The sequence below is a fragment of the Podarcis filfolensis genome (genome assembly GCF_964270895.1).
Source record: "Podarcis filfolensis genome assembly, chromosome: 3".
NCBI classification, from domain to species: Eukaryota; Metazoa; Chordata; class Lepidosauria; order Squamata; family Lacertidae; genus Podarcis; species Podarcis filfolensis.
Genome location: NC_139606.1, coordinates 93,221,716 through 93,241,018, shown reverse-complemented (window position 1 = coordinate 93,241,018; position 19,303 = coordinate 93,221,716). Strand labels below are relative to the sequence as shown.

At 39.2% G+C, this 19,303-nt stretch overlaps 1 protein-coding gene across 10 annotated transcripts in view; it reads left to right on the top strand.

Annotated features, from left to right (window-relative positions):
* MARK1 (microtubule affinity regulating kinase 1) overlaps nt 1–19,303 on the top strand; it is a 70,802-nt gene that overhangs the window by 28,064 nt on the left and 23,435 nt on the right. For 4 of the 10 annotated variants that reach the window (XM_083605089.1, XM_083605087.1, XM_083605090.1 and 1 more), the window contains exons 2-9: nt 3,945–4,148; nt 6,244–6,297; nt 7,497–7,545; nt 9,106–9,171; nt 11,598–11,668; nt 14,869–14,925; nt 16,786–17,022; nt 17,111–17,230. In XM_083605089.1, the coding sequence (XP_083461215.1) occupies nt 3,945–4,148; nt 6,244–6,297; nt 7,497–7,545; nt 9,106–9,171; nt 11,598–11,668; nt 14,869–14,925; nt 16,786–17,022; nt 17,111–17,230 (858 nt within the window). Of the gene's footprint in view, nt 1–3,944; nt 4,149–6,243; nt 6,298–7,496; nt 7,546–8,592; nt 8,715–9,105; nt 9,172–11,597; nt 11,669–14,868; nt 14,926–16,785; nt 17,023–17,110; nt 17,231–19,303 lie in introns of those variants that run through there. The other 6 variants (XR_014545824.1, XR_014545825.1, XR_014545826.1 and 3 more) reach the window with 2 other exon arrangements.

Sequence of the window (19,303 nt, the reverse complement as noted above, 5' to 3'; positions counted from 1 at the left end):
CCTCCTAGAAATTAAGGGGAAATGTCTGTGCGTGTTATGGAGGAAATGCCTACAGGTGGCATGCCTACGGATTTTCCTCCTCTAAAAACTACGTGCGTGTTATGGCCGGGTGAGTGCTGTAGAGCGAAAAATACGGTACTTGCTAAAAAGGAAATACTGGAGCATTGTAGTATACTTTTAGTTACTGATGTGAAGATAGTAACACATAACCTCAAAAAAATGCTGAAGGAATTGGTTCTTCTATAATGGGCATTTTATGCTCTCATAATCCATGTAATGGCAGGTCCTCTGTTTCAATATCCACACAGGAAAGATGTGAGTTGAAGGCCAGAGGAGGGGCAGACTTTGGTCTTTCAATTTTCACTGGTACCCTGTGCAAAGCCAAAATTCTGCGCCTTGCATTTCCCTAAATCCACCTCTGGCCAGAGTACAAGCTTTTAAACATGAAATATGTTTTGTAAAATATACGTGTCCTCATAGTATTCCGTTTGCAAAACCTGAATTATTGGACTGGGTTGGTAAGTACAGTTTTCTTTCTCAGGTTTTGATTGTGAAGGATAAATGTGGAATTCACATCCCTGGGTAGGAGAAACGACCAACAGAAGTCCAACAAAATAAGTGGCTGTTAGTTACTGGTACAAAGTAATGGATTTGATACCCTATAATGTTTCAAGCTCTTGCTGTCCTTCAAGATGAACCTCAAGGTGAATCAGTACATTAAGCCCAGAGATGTAAGTGCTTGCAAAGATTAGGTTTCCCATCCTCAAACATTACCAGTCATAATTCTTTTTACTGGTACATTTTAAAACTTATTTGAGTATCTATCTCAATACATAACAGTAAATTACTAATTTCTCCATAGGGCTACAACTGGAGATTGTAATCTGACCCCCTTTGACTTTTCTTTATCTAACATTTCTTGTTCAAATGCAAGCTTAGATAATTATTGTGTGCCTTTCACAATCCAAGAATTAAAACACACACATACACACACACACACACACACACACACACACACACGAACATAAAACTGATGAATGAATTACAACATCAGCAACACCTCTTCTGTAGGCTAAAGCAAATTAAATCTTTTCTAGAGTTAACACAATACTTGAATGCCTCCAAAAGATTAAGTATAAAATAAAATGACCAAGAGCTCAGGGCAACCCTTTTTATGCTGGACTTAAATTTTCGTTGCTGTCAAAGCCAAGCTCAGTATAAACTGTCCATTTCCTGAAAGAACAGTCACACAGCACTAAAGGGTTGTAAGATATTGGGGGGGGGAATGTGCCTCATACATTTATCTAGTTGGTAACGTAACAGGTATGGATAACATCCTCCATTTACCTTTGCCCATAAATACAAAATATTTGAACCCCCGTTTCATATGGCCAATGGCATTGCAGATAAAAGCTGTAAAATATTTCCTGAAGGCATGACAGTGAGAGCTAGAGATATAATGACAAATAAGCCACATTTGTGAAATTTGTATCCCATCGCTTGAAACAAAGCTTGTCTCTCTTCCCCGTGCCTTTCTTTTGAGCAGCTGTTTTCCTCTACTAGGGTGAAGTAGAGGATATGGCATTCCGGTATGGTTTAGGCAATGATGCATGTATTTTGGGAGGTGGGAGGGAAATCAAATGGGGGCGGTGATGGGTGGGAGGGAAATCAATCCAGAAAGTTATGTTAAGTGAACCGGACTTCAGAAAGCCATAATATGCAAAAGAGGTCTGTTTAGCTACTTCAGTTCTTCTGCTTTCCTGCTTCTATCTCTGTGGACAAGTACTTCAGATGCTGAGTGCACATTTCTGCAGCTCAGAATATAAGAAAGCCTTACGAGAGAGAACTGGCTACCCTCAAGTTCTTATATTTATTTTATTTATTTATAAAAATATGTATATACCGCTGTATCATAAAATTATTTCACAATGGTTTACAACAGCATCCTGTACTGTAGGCCTGGGCAATGTGTCGATACATCACCGAGGACCGGTATCGGGGCCAAAGCGTCACTCTGCCACCAGAGCCCAGTGCGCTGAAGGAGAAACAAGCTGCAGCTAGGCGCTGGTGACAGAGGGACTCGGGAGGAGTGGCAATTTCACTCACAATATACCCCCAGGTGAAACCTCCATCACGCTCTGGATATATAACTGAGGGATATATAACTGAGGGATATATAACTCCCTCATATAACTGAGGGAGGAACATTGGCCATGCCAAGGCGGTGGTGGATAATAATTCACCGTGTATAATTGTACAGAATTCTGTCACTTGTTTATTCATTTATTTAACAAATTTGCATGCTATCCTTCATTATAAACATTTTCAGGGTAGTTTGTGTCAGTAAAACAGAACAAATAAAACCTACAAGAACATTGCAGAATGAAAAAGCTGATTAGACTACCACCGTTGTTAAGTCTGTGAGAACTGAAAGGTCTTTGTCTACCACCAAAATGATACCAAAGTGGATACCAGGCAACTCTCCCTGGGGGGGCGGGGAGAGTTGCGTAAATGGGAAATGAGAACAATTTCCCTCCCATCCTTTAGGAAATCTTCCCAGTCTATGATTCTCTTGAAAGCTGGTGCACACATTCACAAATCATCCTGTCCTGATATCACTAGTTCCAAAGTACTTAAAAAGACCACCTATCTTCTTAAGTTGGTGGCATTTTTATTTTTTTGTATTTACATTATTTTTCTAAATCACTCTGGGAATATGATTAGTGATATAAAATTCTTATACTAAAAAAAAGTTGCATTACTTTTTTTTCTTAAGCGATGAAGCTTTAGGAAATTTATTTTTACTCACTTGGGGCTGTAGGCAGGCTGTTGTTAACCACAGCATGGCCTTGGAAAATACCTTGTAACTGATGTAGCTCCTGCATGTACTTTGCAATTACTTTAAGGTTACCAGATTTTTTTCAATGAATCCAGGGACACTTTTCAACTTCAGTAGGAATGATAGGATTTTGTATGGGGACTGATTTGTAAATCCGGGGACTGCCCCCGGGAAACAGGGGACATCTGGTACCTTAAATTACGTGTCCTTTTCCAGTGCATTTGTTATACTGTATGGTTACCACTGATAGTTGTATTTATGTCTATTTTGTTGGAAAAAAGATTAGGGGAAAATACAACTGATTTTATAACTTTTAAGGATTGCTAAAATATTTAAAAGCCCTAATATATTTATAGGTAGGGGCTTGTGAAAAATGCTTGCTAATGTTCAGCTGTTTTGCTGTTTGTTTGCTTGCTTGCTTGCTTGTTTTCCCCGTCATTGGGCCAGTCTGTGACTTCCTGAGTTTGCAAAAAGGGTTCAAGGAGTATTACATTGAAATGAAGAAAGTGCCTCACTTCCCAGCTGCAATTGAAAGAACAAAGGTCAAATTTTAAATAAAGCAAAAGTTAATGAGTAAAATTATTTACTTGAATTATCAATGGACATGCAGTACATTGATATATAATGGAACCAAGGAAGGGACTAGAGGGAAGTCAATTTGTTTTGTTTTTGTATTGTTGTTGTTATTTTTATTTTTTGTTATCTTTGGAAAATTAATAAATTGTTATTTAAAAAGAAAGAATTTACTTGAATTGATTGCACTGTTCAGTTTTGTACATTTCAAATATAGGCCAAGTATGAAAGCAGATAGAAAACTTAGGGTTGTAGTCAACTAAGAACTACTTAGAACAGAACCATTGAACTTAATTAACCTATGTTAGTCATTTCCACTTACTTCAGTGAGTCTAGTCAGCGTAGAACTAGCATTGCACACCACTCTAAGTTTGAAATTTTTGTGATTGAAATCATCTATAGAGCATTTTTGATTGATTGTTAACACTCACAACTATATTGTGAGGTGGGTCTTCCTATTCCCATTTAACATTTGTTTTATAATTCATTAATCCTAAATAGATTAACATTGCTCTGTTGTTTACTCTTATAGCACACATCTGTTGACGGATATACTGAGCCCCATGTCCAGCCCACAAAATCAAGTAGCAGACAAAACATACCCCGTTGCAGAAACTCAATCACGTCTACAAATGAAGACCATCCTCACATTGGGAATTACCGCTTACTAAAAACAATAGGAAAAGGAAATTTTGCTAAAGTGAAGCTGGCTAGACATGTTCTTACTGGTAGAGAGGTAAGCTGTTTGTCTTTTTTTGCATGGTAACAGTAGCCTGTGTTGCCTTATTCACACTTGTCTTTCTGCAATGAATATGCTTATTCTCTAGTTCTGTGATTGAATATGTAACAGGCTTTTTTTAGAGCCAAATGAGACATCAGGGCAGCAGACGAGTGGGCAGAATTACGTGTACTACTAAATCTCTTTGAAGAGGCAGGCTTGGAATTGAGATATTTTAAGATACAACAAGAGCATTTGAAGAGTAGGATTCCCCCGAAACAGCTGTCTTTCTTGCGGTGGGGTGGTAAGATCGGAAGTAAACCCCACAAAAAGGAAAAAGTTTTATAAATGCTTTTAAAAAAAACTTCTCTTCCCCATCCATGCTGCCTTGAACCCCCCTATTTTATAGGAGATCAGAAGGTCCTAGGGTTGGATACTGTTCCTATACCATCTAGTTGTGCCCTGATCAAAAGGTAAACCATATTTGTGTGGAGACAAGAGTGGACAAGGGTTTGGAGTGGAGATCTTCTCTGAAAGCTCTAACTTTACTTATAGAAATGAACACGTTGAAATTCAAAATATTCTGAAATCTCTTAATTTCCCTGCTTCCAAACGCTAATAATAGAAAAAGGGAAATCACCACCTGTGGCCATAGGAAGCGATGCTTCCCTGCCCCACTCCTCTGCTGCTGGCTGGAATACAACACTGATTGCAGATTACTGACATTGCCAGCACAAGAAACCTCTGTAAATAGATTGTATTAGACAGAGTGGATAGAACAAATTGCTCTGAGAACATTTAATGTGGATGGGCCTGTGTATGCAGTATAATCAGGCTGACTTCTTCCAAATACTGTATTTTTCGCTCCATAAGAAGAAGAAGAAAAAAAAGACAGAGCGTGCGAGGGAGAAAGATCCCCCTCCGTGCTGGCTCCTGGCTGCTCTCATTCAAGTCACAGAGCCCCTCGGATAAGTGTTCTAAAGCTCTCTTCCCCCACCTCGCCTCTCCCCACCCCTTCGTGCGGGCGCCGCCATTAGGACGCTTGCACGGGCAACGTGCCACGCCCCTGCCGCTCTGGGAACCAAAGTCCCCAGCTCTGCCACTGCCAGGGACCACATATTCGCTCCATAAGATGCACAGACATTTCCCCTTACGTTTTAGGAAGAAAAAAGTGTGTCTTATGGAGCGAAAAATACAGAAATACCAAACATCGCCTGACACCGTGAAGCCCCCTAAACATGTTCATAGGCCCACTATTTTCTTGGAATTGTCAGTGTTTCAAGGAGCTTAATTTCATTGTTTTTGTCTGACTATTTGCTAGTGTTCTATGTAAAATACTGCTTATATTTTAAACTTTTAAAACTGTAAACCTCTACATTGACTTCATTTGTTTGTAATGCTAAGTTGTGATTTAGAGTTATGTGAACAAGATTCACGCTTACGCTCACCCCTCCTCTGTTTCAATTGCTTTTGCTTTCATTTGCAATTATCCACAGTTGCATGTGATTAGTTAACCACAGTTTAGAGCAGCATCTGAACCCTAAATTGTATTTAACTGGTTTCTTTAAACAAGCCAGCTTTCTAAGCCACAGTTTGAGGTTTGCTGCGTTTGCATGTAACACTAAGCCAAACTATAACTTAGTGAAAACAGCTGAACTCTCAGGGAAGAGGTTGCAGCCACTCTTTATCCTTCTTGGTCCTTTTAGAATTTAGCTTAGTGTGTTCCTTGAACGCAGAACTTGTGGATTAAGTTCCCACCTGCTGAAGGACCAGGCAGGATCAAAGTGGATGTAAACTCCTCTCTGGTAGCCAATGCATTCATGCAGTCCCAGTAGTTTGCCTACTTATAACCTGCAAACCAGGCCACTGGCTTATTTCAGTAAACCATAGTTAAGATTAATCACAGTTTGTCTTGGTTCAGAAGTAACACTAAGCTGCAGTTAGCTAAAAACAAGCTAAAGTTTCTCATCTCCTTGAAACAGCACAAGATCGGAACAGAAAGTAAATGTGTCACTAAACTATAGTTTAGTGCTGTGTCCAAAGAAAGCCAATGTCTGCCTAAAAATACTCACCTGTTGGTACCTTCAAAAGAGTGATTTCTTTATATCCCTAGGTTGCTGTGAAAATAATAGACAAAACCCAACTAAATCCTACCAGCCTACAAAAGGTAAGATGCTTCTTTGAAAAGGTTAAATATGTTGTCACTTCAATAAATTGGCCCATGTGATTTAAAAATAAAAATATTTTTATTCTTCCTCATAAAGAAATACTACTGTTTTTGCCTTTACAGGACAATTGAATTGCTCTGAAGTTTTTATGCCCTGAATCCTTGGTCAGTTTACATTGAGATAGAGAGATGCTTTCCGTTCCAGATGTGAGGAGGGGGCCATACTAACATGATCTTCCTTCTGAAATATTTGAAGGATGTCCTATGTAGTGGAGCTGATCCATATGTTCAGTTGGTGCACCCAAAAGCTTTCTGTGTGGAGCAGCCATAAAACACATACAATTTTAAGCAGCCTCCAAAGTAGCTCCCATATTCAGCTTTAATCAAGTCACTCACCTCTAGGCCCATGTAGGAACTGCCTGAGGTGATGCTGGTACATATTTTCTTGGCATAAGTGAACTGAAATTCCTGAAATAAATAAGTTACATTTCTTACTTCTTTAGCCAACCAAGATCTCATAATGGATTTGGGCAGTATTGTATGTTGAAAAGGAGAATTAAGTCCCACTGAGATCTAGAACTCTAAAATATTGGTAGTTATACTTCTGTAGATTTGGAGTGATGTCACTTTCTTGAAGAAAAGTGTCCTGTAGGTTGAAGAAAAGTATGTTATATGTTTAAGCATTTTGTGAAGTATGTTCGTTTTAACCTTTCCTGAGAAATAAAGCAGTTCTTCAGATCTCTTTCTCTGGATCTCCTTACTGCAATTTTGAACATTGTCACTGGTTTGAGAAACTGGTTAAGAACAATTCCCTGCCAGACTTCAAATAGTGGTAGAATTTGCAGTAAGGTTTTGGGTGTAGTTTTTTTTTTTTTTAAGTTTGGGCAGGTTCAAATTAGTTAAAGCCCAGAGAGTCTAAAGATTACTTACAACAGGCTAGATCCTGACTAAATTAGTTTTCAGTGAAACGTTAGTCATCACCTGAAGCAGACCCCCTTTATTCCAATGGGATCTTAGTGCAATTAACCTAGTCTGGTTCTAATCCAGTATCTCTATACAAGCAACTTACCACTGGTATTTCATAGACACTTATCTAAGTGTGAAACTACATCTTAAACATTTTTGAATTTTGCATTCTGCAGTTATCCTTAGAATGTGTAAAAAACACCCTAAGTAAAATAGTTCTCTATTTTTTACAGTTGTTCCGAGAAGTACGAATAATGAAGATTTTGAACCACCCTAATATTGGTAGGGATTTGACATTTGTTTTGCTGAATCATATTAATTTTTTCCTGTGTTTGCCTTTACTTCTAACTTTGAAGAATCTCACTAGGTGACTTTTAGATTTGTGATCAAGGCCCTAATGCATATTAAAAAGACATCCACATCCACATTAGAGGAAGCCTAAATACAAAGCAGGCCGCTTCAGAGGTTTTGGGATCACTTGCTTTCAGGACCCTATGTGCCCCCACTTCAGATGACACATCAGTACTGAAATGAAGTGGGCTGCTTCAGAGGTATTCAGACATTCTCCAAAACAAAGCAGATTGTCTGTAGTCAAGTGGACTTGTCACAAAACTGCATAGAACTTTCCAGCCTCTGCTTAAAAAAACCTCGTCCTATCTCCTCTCAGACTCCTCTTTTCCAGGCTAAACATATCCAACTCCCTCAAGTGTTCCTCATAAGGCTTGCTTTCCAGACCCTTGAGTATCTTGGTCACCCTCCTCTGCACCCATTCCAGCTTATCAGTATCCTCCTTAAATTGTGGTGCCCAGAACTGGACACGGTCTCCCAGTGTGGTCTGCTCAAGGCAGAATCAAGTGGGACTATTTCTTCCCTTAACTGGGACAATATACTTCTGTTGATGCAGCCTAGAATAGCATTACCTTTTTTTTGCTGCTGCATCACACTGTTGACTCACAATGTTTTACTTCTAGGAAATAAGCTAGTTTATTGGAACTATGTAAATTCTCACCAAGTAGGGCCTGTGGCTTGCATCATTCTCTGATAACTTTCTGCAGGGCCAGTGACTCATCAGATTAGTTCTTTAGCCTTTCAAGAAGTCCTGTTAACACACTCTTAGGGATGCCCTTAAGTGATTGTTTATCCTGTGTTTTCAAGCTATGGTCTGACTTAATTTGGTTGTAGTGTTTTGTGAAAATGGAGCACTGATTTTTATCAATATGGATTTTTAACATTGCTCTTTGTTAAATCGATACCACTTTGATAAGAAAAATTGAGGCCTGTGAATAAGAGCAGGTTTGCAAAGTGTGTAACTTTCCCTTTCTGCTTTAGTTTTCCCCACCTTTAGAGCCCCACTTTGTGATGACAATTCTTCTGGCTGAGGAAGGCAGAACAGTTTTGTTCCAGAGACAGTTATTGTTGCTGAATCGGCCAGAGGGCTTGTTGCATACAAGGTATACACATTGCTGCATACAGGGTATGCCCTTTTTTACTCCTTCCAGCTGAGTGTGCGGCCTTTCCAATATGCTTAGCTTTTGTTCACTTATTCTTAAACTATTGAACAACAATAATTTTGTTAATATATTTTATAGGCAGTGTCCTGGTTCTTAGTTGTTCTACTTTCGCATCTAGCATTTAACTTCAGCAAAAACAAAATATGGCCATTTTCTAACTGATTCTAGAGAAGTGGGTGGTTTTACTTCTACAAATTTCATCTCTAGAGCCAAACTTTGACTTGGATATCCATTAAATTTTGACGTAGATAAGAAATAACATTTTACCTGTTTTAAAATGTTCTTTACTGTTTGTGCTAAGGCAATTTGTTATCAACTTTTTATCTTGCAGTTAAATTATTTGAAGTTATTGAAACAGAGAAAACATTATACTTAGTTATGGAATATGCCAGTGGAGGTAAGCAAACATTCCATTCTACTTTTATGGGCCGATTTGAAATGTAGGAATTTGAAGATGGAAGTGGGGCTGGCATAACACCTCAGAGCTGTGATATACTTTTGGTATCTATTGCATGACACTCAGCTGCATAAGAGCCATAGTTTCCATAGGACATAGTTATCTCTTTCGTTGATGTAGGCTGCTTTATAGTCTGTGTCCTTGAAAAGGACAGCCTAGTTCTCACCTACAGCAGATGAGTTGGTAGGTCTTTGACTGGACAAAAATACTTCAGAGTGCATCTGGAGACTTACACGACCCCCCCCCCCAAAAAAACACACACACAACAACAACCAGAAAGTATTCCTAGCATGTAATGAAGAAGAGTTCTAGCCTAACCTACTCCCTGACATGCTGGATTTCTATGTATGGGAATGTTTTTCATGGAGGAATATTTCAGCATGTGACTTATTTTCTGCAGTGTGAAGTAGTATAGTCCACACAGGTTTACTGCCTAATTTTCTGTTGTGTGAGAAGTCAGCATGCACAGCAGCACATGAGTTAAGTTTAAATAAAGCAGTTAAGCATAATAGGTTTGGTGTCGAAGTTTGGTGCTGATAGAAAAGAAACTCTTCCTGGGAGCCCATATTTTGAAGTTCAAGTGGTAGAAGTTCTGCTAAGAATGAATTCTTCATGCTCAGGAAAGACAAGGCTGATGTCCTACACTGGATGAGAAACTGAGTTATTAATCTGCACACAGTTTGGATTGTGTTTCTCCAATAATCAAAGGGTTGGATGAGGAGCACTTTGTTTATTTATTTGTGGGTGGTCAGTCTAGTTAAAATAGTTCCCATTCATCTTTAAAGTCACAGTTATCCTTGTCATGTAGCTTATATGCCAGTTTTGCCAGTTCTGCATAGTCCATCAATTTTTCTTGCCATGATTCTCTAGTTGGGGTTTCTTCAGTCTTCCATCCTTGTGCTATTAGAACTCTCACGGCTGTTGTCGCATACATGAAGATGTTTTTCAGCTTTTTTGGCAGATCTTTCCCTACAATCCCTAACAAAAATGCTTCAGGTTTTTTAACAAATGTTAAATGGAACATTTTCTTCAATTCGTTGTATATCATTTCCCAAATTTTTTAAATTACATTACAATCCCATCACATATGATAAAATGTCCCCTCCTTTTCCTTACACTTCCAATATATATTTGAACTAGTTTTGTACATTTTCCCTAACTGCACTGATGTCGTGTACCATCTGTACATCATCTTCATGTAATTCTCCTTCAGTAGGGAACAATCTGTAAATTTTAAATAGGTTTTCCATTATTTTTCCCAAATTTCAAAATAGGTTTTCCATTATTTTTCCCAAACCCAAAATAGGTTTTCCATTACTTTTCCCAAACTTCCATCATAATGTTGTGACCTATCTTGAACCCATTTAATCATAACTGATTTTACCTCTTCATCTTTCGTCTCCCATTCTAATAGTATGCTGTATGCGGCCTTCAGTAATTTCACTTTCCCTTCGATCACTTCCGTTTGAAACCTAGATCTTGTATAACTGAATCCTTTCTTTCTGTCTTCTTTCTGTGTTTCATATAGTTGTCGATAATGCAACCAACTCTTAAAGTGGTCTTTGATCTCATCATAATCTCTTAATTTCCATTTTCCATCATGGTCCTTTAATAAATCAACATATGTGAGCCATTTTCCTTTCTTTCCAAGTGGTTTGAGCAATAATGCTTCATGTGGTGAAAGCCACCACGGGGTCTTTTGTTCCAATAAGTCTTTGTATCTCTCCCATACTCTCATTAGTGATTTCCTGATTATATGGTTGGGGAAATTTCTATTAGTTCCCATATCTTTTTAACCAGTTCCATAGAGCTGTAAGTTACATTAAGCAATATAGAGTACAATTTAGAAACTAATCATTTTTCTCCTTTATCCATTGTGCTTAATAAATTTTCAAATTGTGTTAAAGTGTCAGAGCTTGTGTTTTTACATGTTCTTTTATAATAAAACTATGAATCTGATTAAAATAAATCCAGTTTGTGTTAAGATTTGACCAGTTTAATTTTCTTCGGTTATTGTACTGCTTATTGATAAGACCTATGTGCCCGGCCTTTCCTTCCAACAAGGAATAATCCAAATACTATTTTTATGAGTTGCTTAAGATATTTCTTGAACACATCTCAGGAAACAGATCCATGTCCATAAATTTGGTGTTGTTGGGAAGCCTAAAGCTTCAGTTATAGGTTGGGTGGTAGTATAAGTCAGAAAGCAGCTTGGGAGGGTGCGGGGAAGCTGAAGGGGGAAAGCCCTCTTGCATTAGAGTCCTTGTGCTGGCATCTGCTAAAGGAACGAGTTAGTTGACTGACAAGCCCTTTGATTTGTCACCAGGGAAACCTGTGCAATATAATTCTGTTCCATTCTGCTTTAGGAGAAGTGTTTGACTACTTGGTGGCACATGGAAGAATGAAAGAGAAAGAGGCACGTGCAAAATTTAGACAGGTAAGAAAAAAGGTCTTATAAAGTGAACCTGAAATACTGGCTTCAATAAAAAATACGTTTTAGTGTTGTGAACTAAGCGCAGGAAATGTAGATCCTGTTCACACTAGGTATTAAGTGTGAAATGGCTGACTTGGTTCGCTCATATTTTTTCTCGACATAATCTCTTATTATCCAGCAGTGGCCCTCTAGTATTTTCCCTGTGCTTCTTTCATCTATTTGGGGACATCAAAAAAATATTTTATTTTTTTTACAAAGGAACAGAACAGGAACACAGTGCCTACAGATGTAGATCTCTTTAGTACAGCTCTTTTATCTTTTTGCAGATGCCTGCTCTTTGACATGTACAGGGATGCTGCAGTCCTGCATCAGCCCTCCCAACTTCTGTACTTTTCTGTGGAATTTTGCTTAGGGAACTTACAGCCATGAATGATTTGGGTCTCCTCTCCCCATAATTCTTCTTTACCAAATCTTCAAAAACATTAAGTCATAAAAAAGAGCTTGATGGTAGGAAGGCTAGGACAGGTTGAAATTGCTTTAAGGAAGGTTGCAGTCATAGAATTGTAGAGTTGGAAGGGAATCTAGTCCAACCCTTTATAATGCAGGCATCCTGCCCACAGACATCCCTGGGTGGGCTCAAACTATCAACCTTTTGGTTAACAGCTAGACCCAACTCCCTCAACCGTTCCTCATAAGGCTTGTTTTCCAGATCCATTATCAGCTTGGTCACTCTCCTCAGCACACAGTTATGTGGGAGTAAGACGACCCTGAGCAAATATGCAGTAGGACTGAGCAATAAAAATGTCTTGAAGGAGAAGGGGGGCAGACCAAGTCAGTCACAACACTGGCCATTAGAGATACAGTGGTACCTCAGGTTACAGACACTTCAGGTCCAGAAATAGTACCTCGGATTAAGAACTTTGCTTCAGGATAAGAACAGAAATCACGCGGCGGCAGCGGGAGGCCCCATAAGCTAAAGTGGTGCTTCAGGTTAAGAACAGTTTCAGATTAAGAACGGACCTCCAGAACGAATTAAGTTCTTAACCCAAGGTAGCACTGTATAGCCAACCATGAGGCACAGAGAAAGTTACAGTATAAAGGCTATATGGGGATAGGAAGGGGAATGCTACTGAAAATTAGACCGGGTCACTGATGGAGATACTTCTACTAGCACACCACTGATTATCAAGAGCATGGGTAGACAAACTAAGGCCCGGGGGCCGGATCCAGCCCAATCGCCTTCTAAATCCAGCCCGTAGACGGTCCAGGAACCAGCATGTTTTTACATGAGTAGAAGGTGCCTTTTTATTTAAAATGCATCTCAGGGTTATTTGTGGGGCATAGTAATTCGTTCATTCCCACCCCCCAAAAAAAGTGTAGTCCGGCCCCCCACAAGGTCTGAGGGACAGTGGACTGGCCCCCTGCTGAAAATGTTTGCTGACCCCTGATCAAGAGAGACTGACTAGCACCAAGTCCTCTGCTCTTCCTGGAGCAAAGGACAGTTTGGCTGGGAGGAGAGAGGAAAAAGACAGAAACAGAGGCAGCACAATTTTCAATGGAGAAAAATGACAAGGAAGGATATTCAGCCACTGGCAGGAAAGAATTTAGCCTCCAAGAAGTAGAACAAGGAAGATCTGTATCTGGTGCAGGATGCAGTTGGTGCTGTGGTCTGAACCCCTAAGCCTCTTGGGCTTGCCAATCAGAAGGTCAGCAGTTCGAATCCACGCAACGGGGTGAGCTCCTGCTGTGTTGTCACAACTTCCACCAACCTAGCAGTTTGAAAGCATACCAGTACAAGTAGATAAATAGGTACCGCTGCGGCGGGAAGGTAAATGGTGTTTCCGTGCGTACTGGCATTCGTGCGCCAGTAGTGGTTTAGTCATGTGGACAAACGCCAGCTCCCTCTGCCTGAAGCGAGATGAGTGCTGCACCCCATAGTCATCTGGACTTAATTGTCCAGGGGCCCTTTACCTTACCTTTTACCTATCACTGGTGCCTTATTCTGCCTTCCTCCACCTGCTTTATTCATTTTAATTATTTTAATTATTCATTTTAATTTATTCATTTTAATTATTCATTTTAATTATTTTGTGCGGGTGCATACCTGCGGGTGCATTTAAAAATAAAAATTAAATCCTTCAGAAATTAGTCTCTTCTCTTTTCTCTACCTTCTACAGTCCTCCCTTTGCCATGTGGATGGTTTAAATGGGGAAATAATACTGTTTTATGTGCTGTATGGAAAAGTCCACTTTATTGTGCAACAGCAGCACTTCAGCGGGATTAAAGAGCTCTAGTGCGGAAAGGCCCGTTGCTTTAGTTCCTAAGTATTTTAAGTATTAGAGCATGCTTTAGGAATATTCTCAGTGGGTTGGATCCAAAGGTCATTCTTTTGACTTTCAGGCAAGTTTGATTGTATTGCAAGTTTTTTTCAGATCTTTGAAAACAAAATGCCTTTTAATGCTTGTGTGTGTGCCATAATTTACTCTTGGGGAACCTGGGCAACTTGTTCAGCACCAAGGAGAGCATTCAGAAGCACATAATGAGTTTGCAGCAACTCAGCATATTTTGTTAATATCGCTTACAGTAAATAGGAATCTTAAAAATGTGATTAAGTTGGACTTTTTTGTCGTAAACAAAAGACTCCTTCATTTTGATTGACATATTCACCCCAGTCCACTTGCTTGCAAAATTTAGGGGAGTACTTGCAGAACTGTTCTAGCACAAGGCAGTTACGCCCCCCCCCCGCCCGCCCCCGAATTAACTAATAATGGCTTTCTGGGTTTTGATTTTTTGCGTAGTTACCACTGTGTGGAAAGTAAGCTTGCACTCAAGGGCTGACAAAGGAATAAACGTTGCATGTATTCTGACCTGATGCCATGTTTCCAATACATTTTCTGGAGCTGGTGGGGGCTATTGTGGTGTAGCGATGAACAGGCTGAACCACTATGAAGCAGGGATTCGCTGGCTGGAATCTTTCCTTTGCATATAACTCATTTGGTGGCTTTAGGCAAGCCATTCTTTCTCCCTGTCAGTGTTCCACTTGCAATAAGGGACAATAGTGTAGCAACCTCATAAGATTCCTGCAGAGGTTACAAGAAGATAATAGAAGTGTAGGGTTTGATCTGCTTCACTATATAAATGTTAAGCATTCTTCTTGGAGTCGTTCTTAAATGTTCGCTTATTAACCAGATTTCTTATTTCAGATTGTGTCTGCTGTGCAGTACTGTCATCAAAAGTGCATCGTTCATCGTGATCTCAAGGTATGCGCCTTTTCCCATCCTTTAAGAACTCAAACTGCATGGAAGCAGAACAATTTATGTGCTCTTTCTGCCCACTTTGTAAGTTTGTAAAATATATAATAAATTGCTGCTTAGTCTCTCCCCATGTTTGTCAGGCATGTAAGTCATGAGTCCTTTCTTCCCCTGAAGAAAAGTGGGACTCACTGCCCAAATCTTCCTAGTCTCCAGTCCAGGGAAACTTTAATCCCACCCTGTTATGATTCAGTGCAGTCATCATACTGCCTCTTCTCCTGACTGCCTAGGAGATTGGGAATGCTGCCTTGCAGCTTTATGCTGTTCCTTTCTCTTATTCTAAGCCATAACAATTCCTTTAGAGCAGGCCTGGCCAAACCTGGCCCTTCAGCTGTTTTGGGACTACAGTTCCCTTCATCCCTGACCACTGGTCCTGTTAGCTAGGGATGATGGGAGTTGTAGTGCCAAAACAGATGGAGGGCCAAGTTTGGCCATGCCTGCTTTAGAATTACCATGCAGTCCTTCCCTCTGGATATAAGTCCCCCCCCCCTTTAAATTTTAGAGCTAATTTTCACTAGTATTACATTTGCACACGTTTTTGCTAACCATGTCAGCAAATCTGATTCTACTCATGATTGTGGATAATGGTTTGCAGCTATAAAATAGAAGCTCCATTGAGAGCCCTATCTTGATGACCAAGCGTGCGTGCATGTGAAGGCACATCTGTATGTGTTTCTTTGTAAAAAGTTCAGCAATGAAGCGTCTTCTGCTTTTTAACTCTCCACAATCTTTATTTCCAATTCGAAAACCACTGTCTTGGCTGTTTTCATCTCTCATTGTACCATCATAGAGCATCTGGCTTCTTGGCCCTCTGTTCTGCTGTATCTTCCCTTCTTCAGTTTATCCCAGAAAGTCACTGCCAAATTCATTTTACTCTTCCCTCAAAGTGAACCTTAAGCACAGGCTCTGTGTCATGCTCAGCTTCTGCTTCAAGCTCTCAGTGCTTTGAAAGCTGCTCATCAATCTGCCTTTGACTATGGGCCCATCTATGTGATCCTTTAGAGATAGAAGTCACTGTGAGTTATCCTGAGCGCAAATGCTTTTAATGATTAAGGAACAGTGAGATTCGCTGAAAGAGCGTTAAGTGAGACAATCTGAATCTAGAGGAGTGCACATTCTTAACATTGAAGAAGCAAACCTTTGGAGCCAACAGCAATCTTAAGGTATAATTGTTAAAGAAGACGGCATTAGACCTGATTCATTTTATGGAGTCAGCTGGCTAAGGGGCAGGAAAGAGGGAAAGACAAAAGAAAAACCTGGTTCTGTTTCATATAGGAATCACTGTATGAGTTTTCATTTGTTTTGCCTGTGTCTTTTTAATTCCTAAACAGTCCAGTCATTATTTTAATTTCTCTTTTAGATTTTTCCATTCTCCAAAGATCCAGGGCAACATTATCTCTGTAGCTGTTTAGGTTACAATCCTATACACACGTATTTGGGAGTGAGGCTCATTAAGCTCAAGGAAACTTATTTTGAGCAGACATGCATAGGATTGCACTGTGTCTGATATGTGTACATATGTCCCATTGATGGCAGCAGGTGTACTGTCGGCTAAATCGTACAAAATCTATACAGGATTTTAAAAATTCCTGCCCTCTTCTCATCATGAAAGGATATATATTAGATCCCATCTTATATAAAATTGCCGTTCCAGAACATTCTGCATTCTCAGTACTGGTGATTGCCTGTTATGCTGTAACGTATAGCAAAACACAAAGCTCTGTAGAATGACTAGTTCTTCTCGTAATGAAGTTATGGCATACTGTTATGTTGATACTTACCTTTAAAATTCTATTCTCATTTTTTCAGGCAGAAAACCTTCTTCTCGATGGAGATATGAACATTAAAATTGCAGATTTTGGTTTTAGCAATGAATTTACTATAGGCAACAAACTGGACACTTTTTGTGGAAGCCCTCCATATGCTGCCCCTGAACTTTTCCAAGGAAAGAAATATGATGGGCCAGAAGTGGATGTCTGGAGTCTCGGAGTCATTCTTTACACTCTAGTCAGTGGATCGTTGCCATTTGATGGTCAGAATTTAAAGGTACAGTTGAGATTTGAAATGGCTAAGTCTAGTCTTCAATTTTTCTGTCTCAATAGTAGATGTTCTTCTTTGTTTGGTTTTTCTAAAGGAACTGAGAGAACGAGTATTACGGGGGAAGTACCGGATACCATTCTATATGTCCACAGACTGTGAAAATCTACTGAAAAAACTACTTGTATTGAATCCAATCAAGAGAGGGAGCTTGGAAGTAAGTATTGTGATCTTCCCCCATTCCCCTCTCTTTTGTATTTCATTGGAATAACTCAAAACCTATAAGGAATAGACTACTCCTACATTTCTCCAAATATGCTACCACAGGCTGCTTCACTGTTTTGGTTTTTTTAATATCGTTTTTCTTGGTAAAATGGCTTTTTATGGATCCTAGTACGTTGTTAAATTAAAGCTTTTATTTCTTTTAAAAAAACTTCCCAATGAAAGCTGTTTTTCTGGAGGAAATAAATACAAGTTGGTGTATATCATGTGTGATGATTAAACATGTAAGGTTTCATCCTGAGCTTATGGGACATAGTAGCCAGTTTTTGCAAATAATACCAGTCTAAATGCAGGTTGGTTGGTTAGTTAGTTCTACCAATTAACAGTCTTCTGTGTGGGAATGTTATAACATGTGCAGTAGACTTGTCAGGTGAGGTTCATGAAATTCATCATTGGATGACCCTGGATTCTAGTGATATGTGTCGGAGAGTAGGAGAGAGAGAGAAACTTCTGTCTATCCACTGTTTCTGTTTCTAGATACCTCTGTCATGTCCCCTCTTGCCTGCCTTTTTGAAAACTAAGGAGCCCCAAATGTGAAAACTTTTCCACACAAGAGAGTTGCTCCAGTCCTTTGGTCAGCAGTATGGCTGTAGTCAACGTGTGAAAAAAGAAGCTTTTTGATCAACCAAAACTGATGCTTCTGATTGGGCAGATTTTTTTTTTTAATTAACTCATTTTAATGCAAGAACTTAGGAAAGCTATAGGTAGCATGCACCTTCTTAGAATATCAATTTCCCCTTCTCCCTTTCGTAGAAGAGAATGCCTCTTCCAATATGGAGCCTGCTAGAAAAGTGTGTGCATTATCTTTAAAAAAAGAGCTGTTTTCTGTAGTAATCCTTTTTATACATGCAAATTTGGGAGGTTGCAATTAACTACAAATTTGTGTAATTGTTTGACTAAGATTTCTTTGATCTGGTGAAAGCTCTTATAAAAGTCTTAGAATTTCAGTAACTTGACATAATAATGGTCCGACAAAATGAACAGCATATGATTAAACAGCTAAATTTGGGATTGGAGCAAAGCACAAATAACAAAGATCATGTTAAACTGTCTGAAATGTGAATTATAAAATATTCTCAGATATTTATTGTTATGCACACAAAGATACAATATCCTGTTTATTGTCTCAAACTATGAAATGCTGGTGTTTGTAGCCATGTAGTTGTATCACTCCTTTCCACAAAAAATGAAATGAATGCTAAGTTAATTGTGCTTCTGCTGAAAACAGTGTCCTTGTCCGTTGTACTAATTTAACAGATAAAGCTAGTGCATTTAGTGTAAGAAAGATTAATTGTTCTTCAAAAACCAATGATTCATAAGTAATCTTGTTTTTATAGTAAAGACAGCTGAGTTTTAAAAGAAGCAGTTTCCATATGAGTACCTGTTTCCCATTTGCTATGATAGTTGATGAGCTGCATTTGGAAAAAAAAATATTTTGGTTATGTATTAATTCCAGCAAGTTGAAGCAGCCAGTCACCTAGGCCTCTGGGCTTTGCATCCATGGAAGATTTACTGCTTGTTAATGCCCAATAAAAGTACAGCAGATGATAAAATGGCTTGAGAAGTACAATGTGTATTAGTCATCGGTTGACCTTTCTTTCATCTTCATAGGTTTGCGTTTGCAGCTGAAGATGGTGTTCCACCAAATTAATCTCATATAATCACTTTCTGACATAGATCACTTGAGCACAAGCTGGGAGATATACCCCTGATCAGCTGTGACTCTGTACTGAATAATTCTGTGTCTGGTAGCTTGCCAGTGGAATGTGGGTATGAGTAATTTCTGCTTCACTGATGTGTAGCAGTCATTGTTAGGCTCCTGTCTATATAGGATGGTGTAATTAGGATCACAGGAGGTCAGCTCAAGGATGTTAATATTCACTTAACAAACTTCAAAATGGTTGAGTCCAAAGGATACTGCTGACTAAAAATGTAATACTAATGTTCAGGTCTCTGTAGTTTTGCTGTATTTTGTAACAGCCTAGCACAGGCACAAAACTTGGCAGAA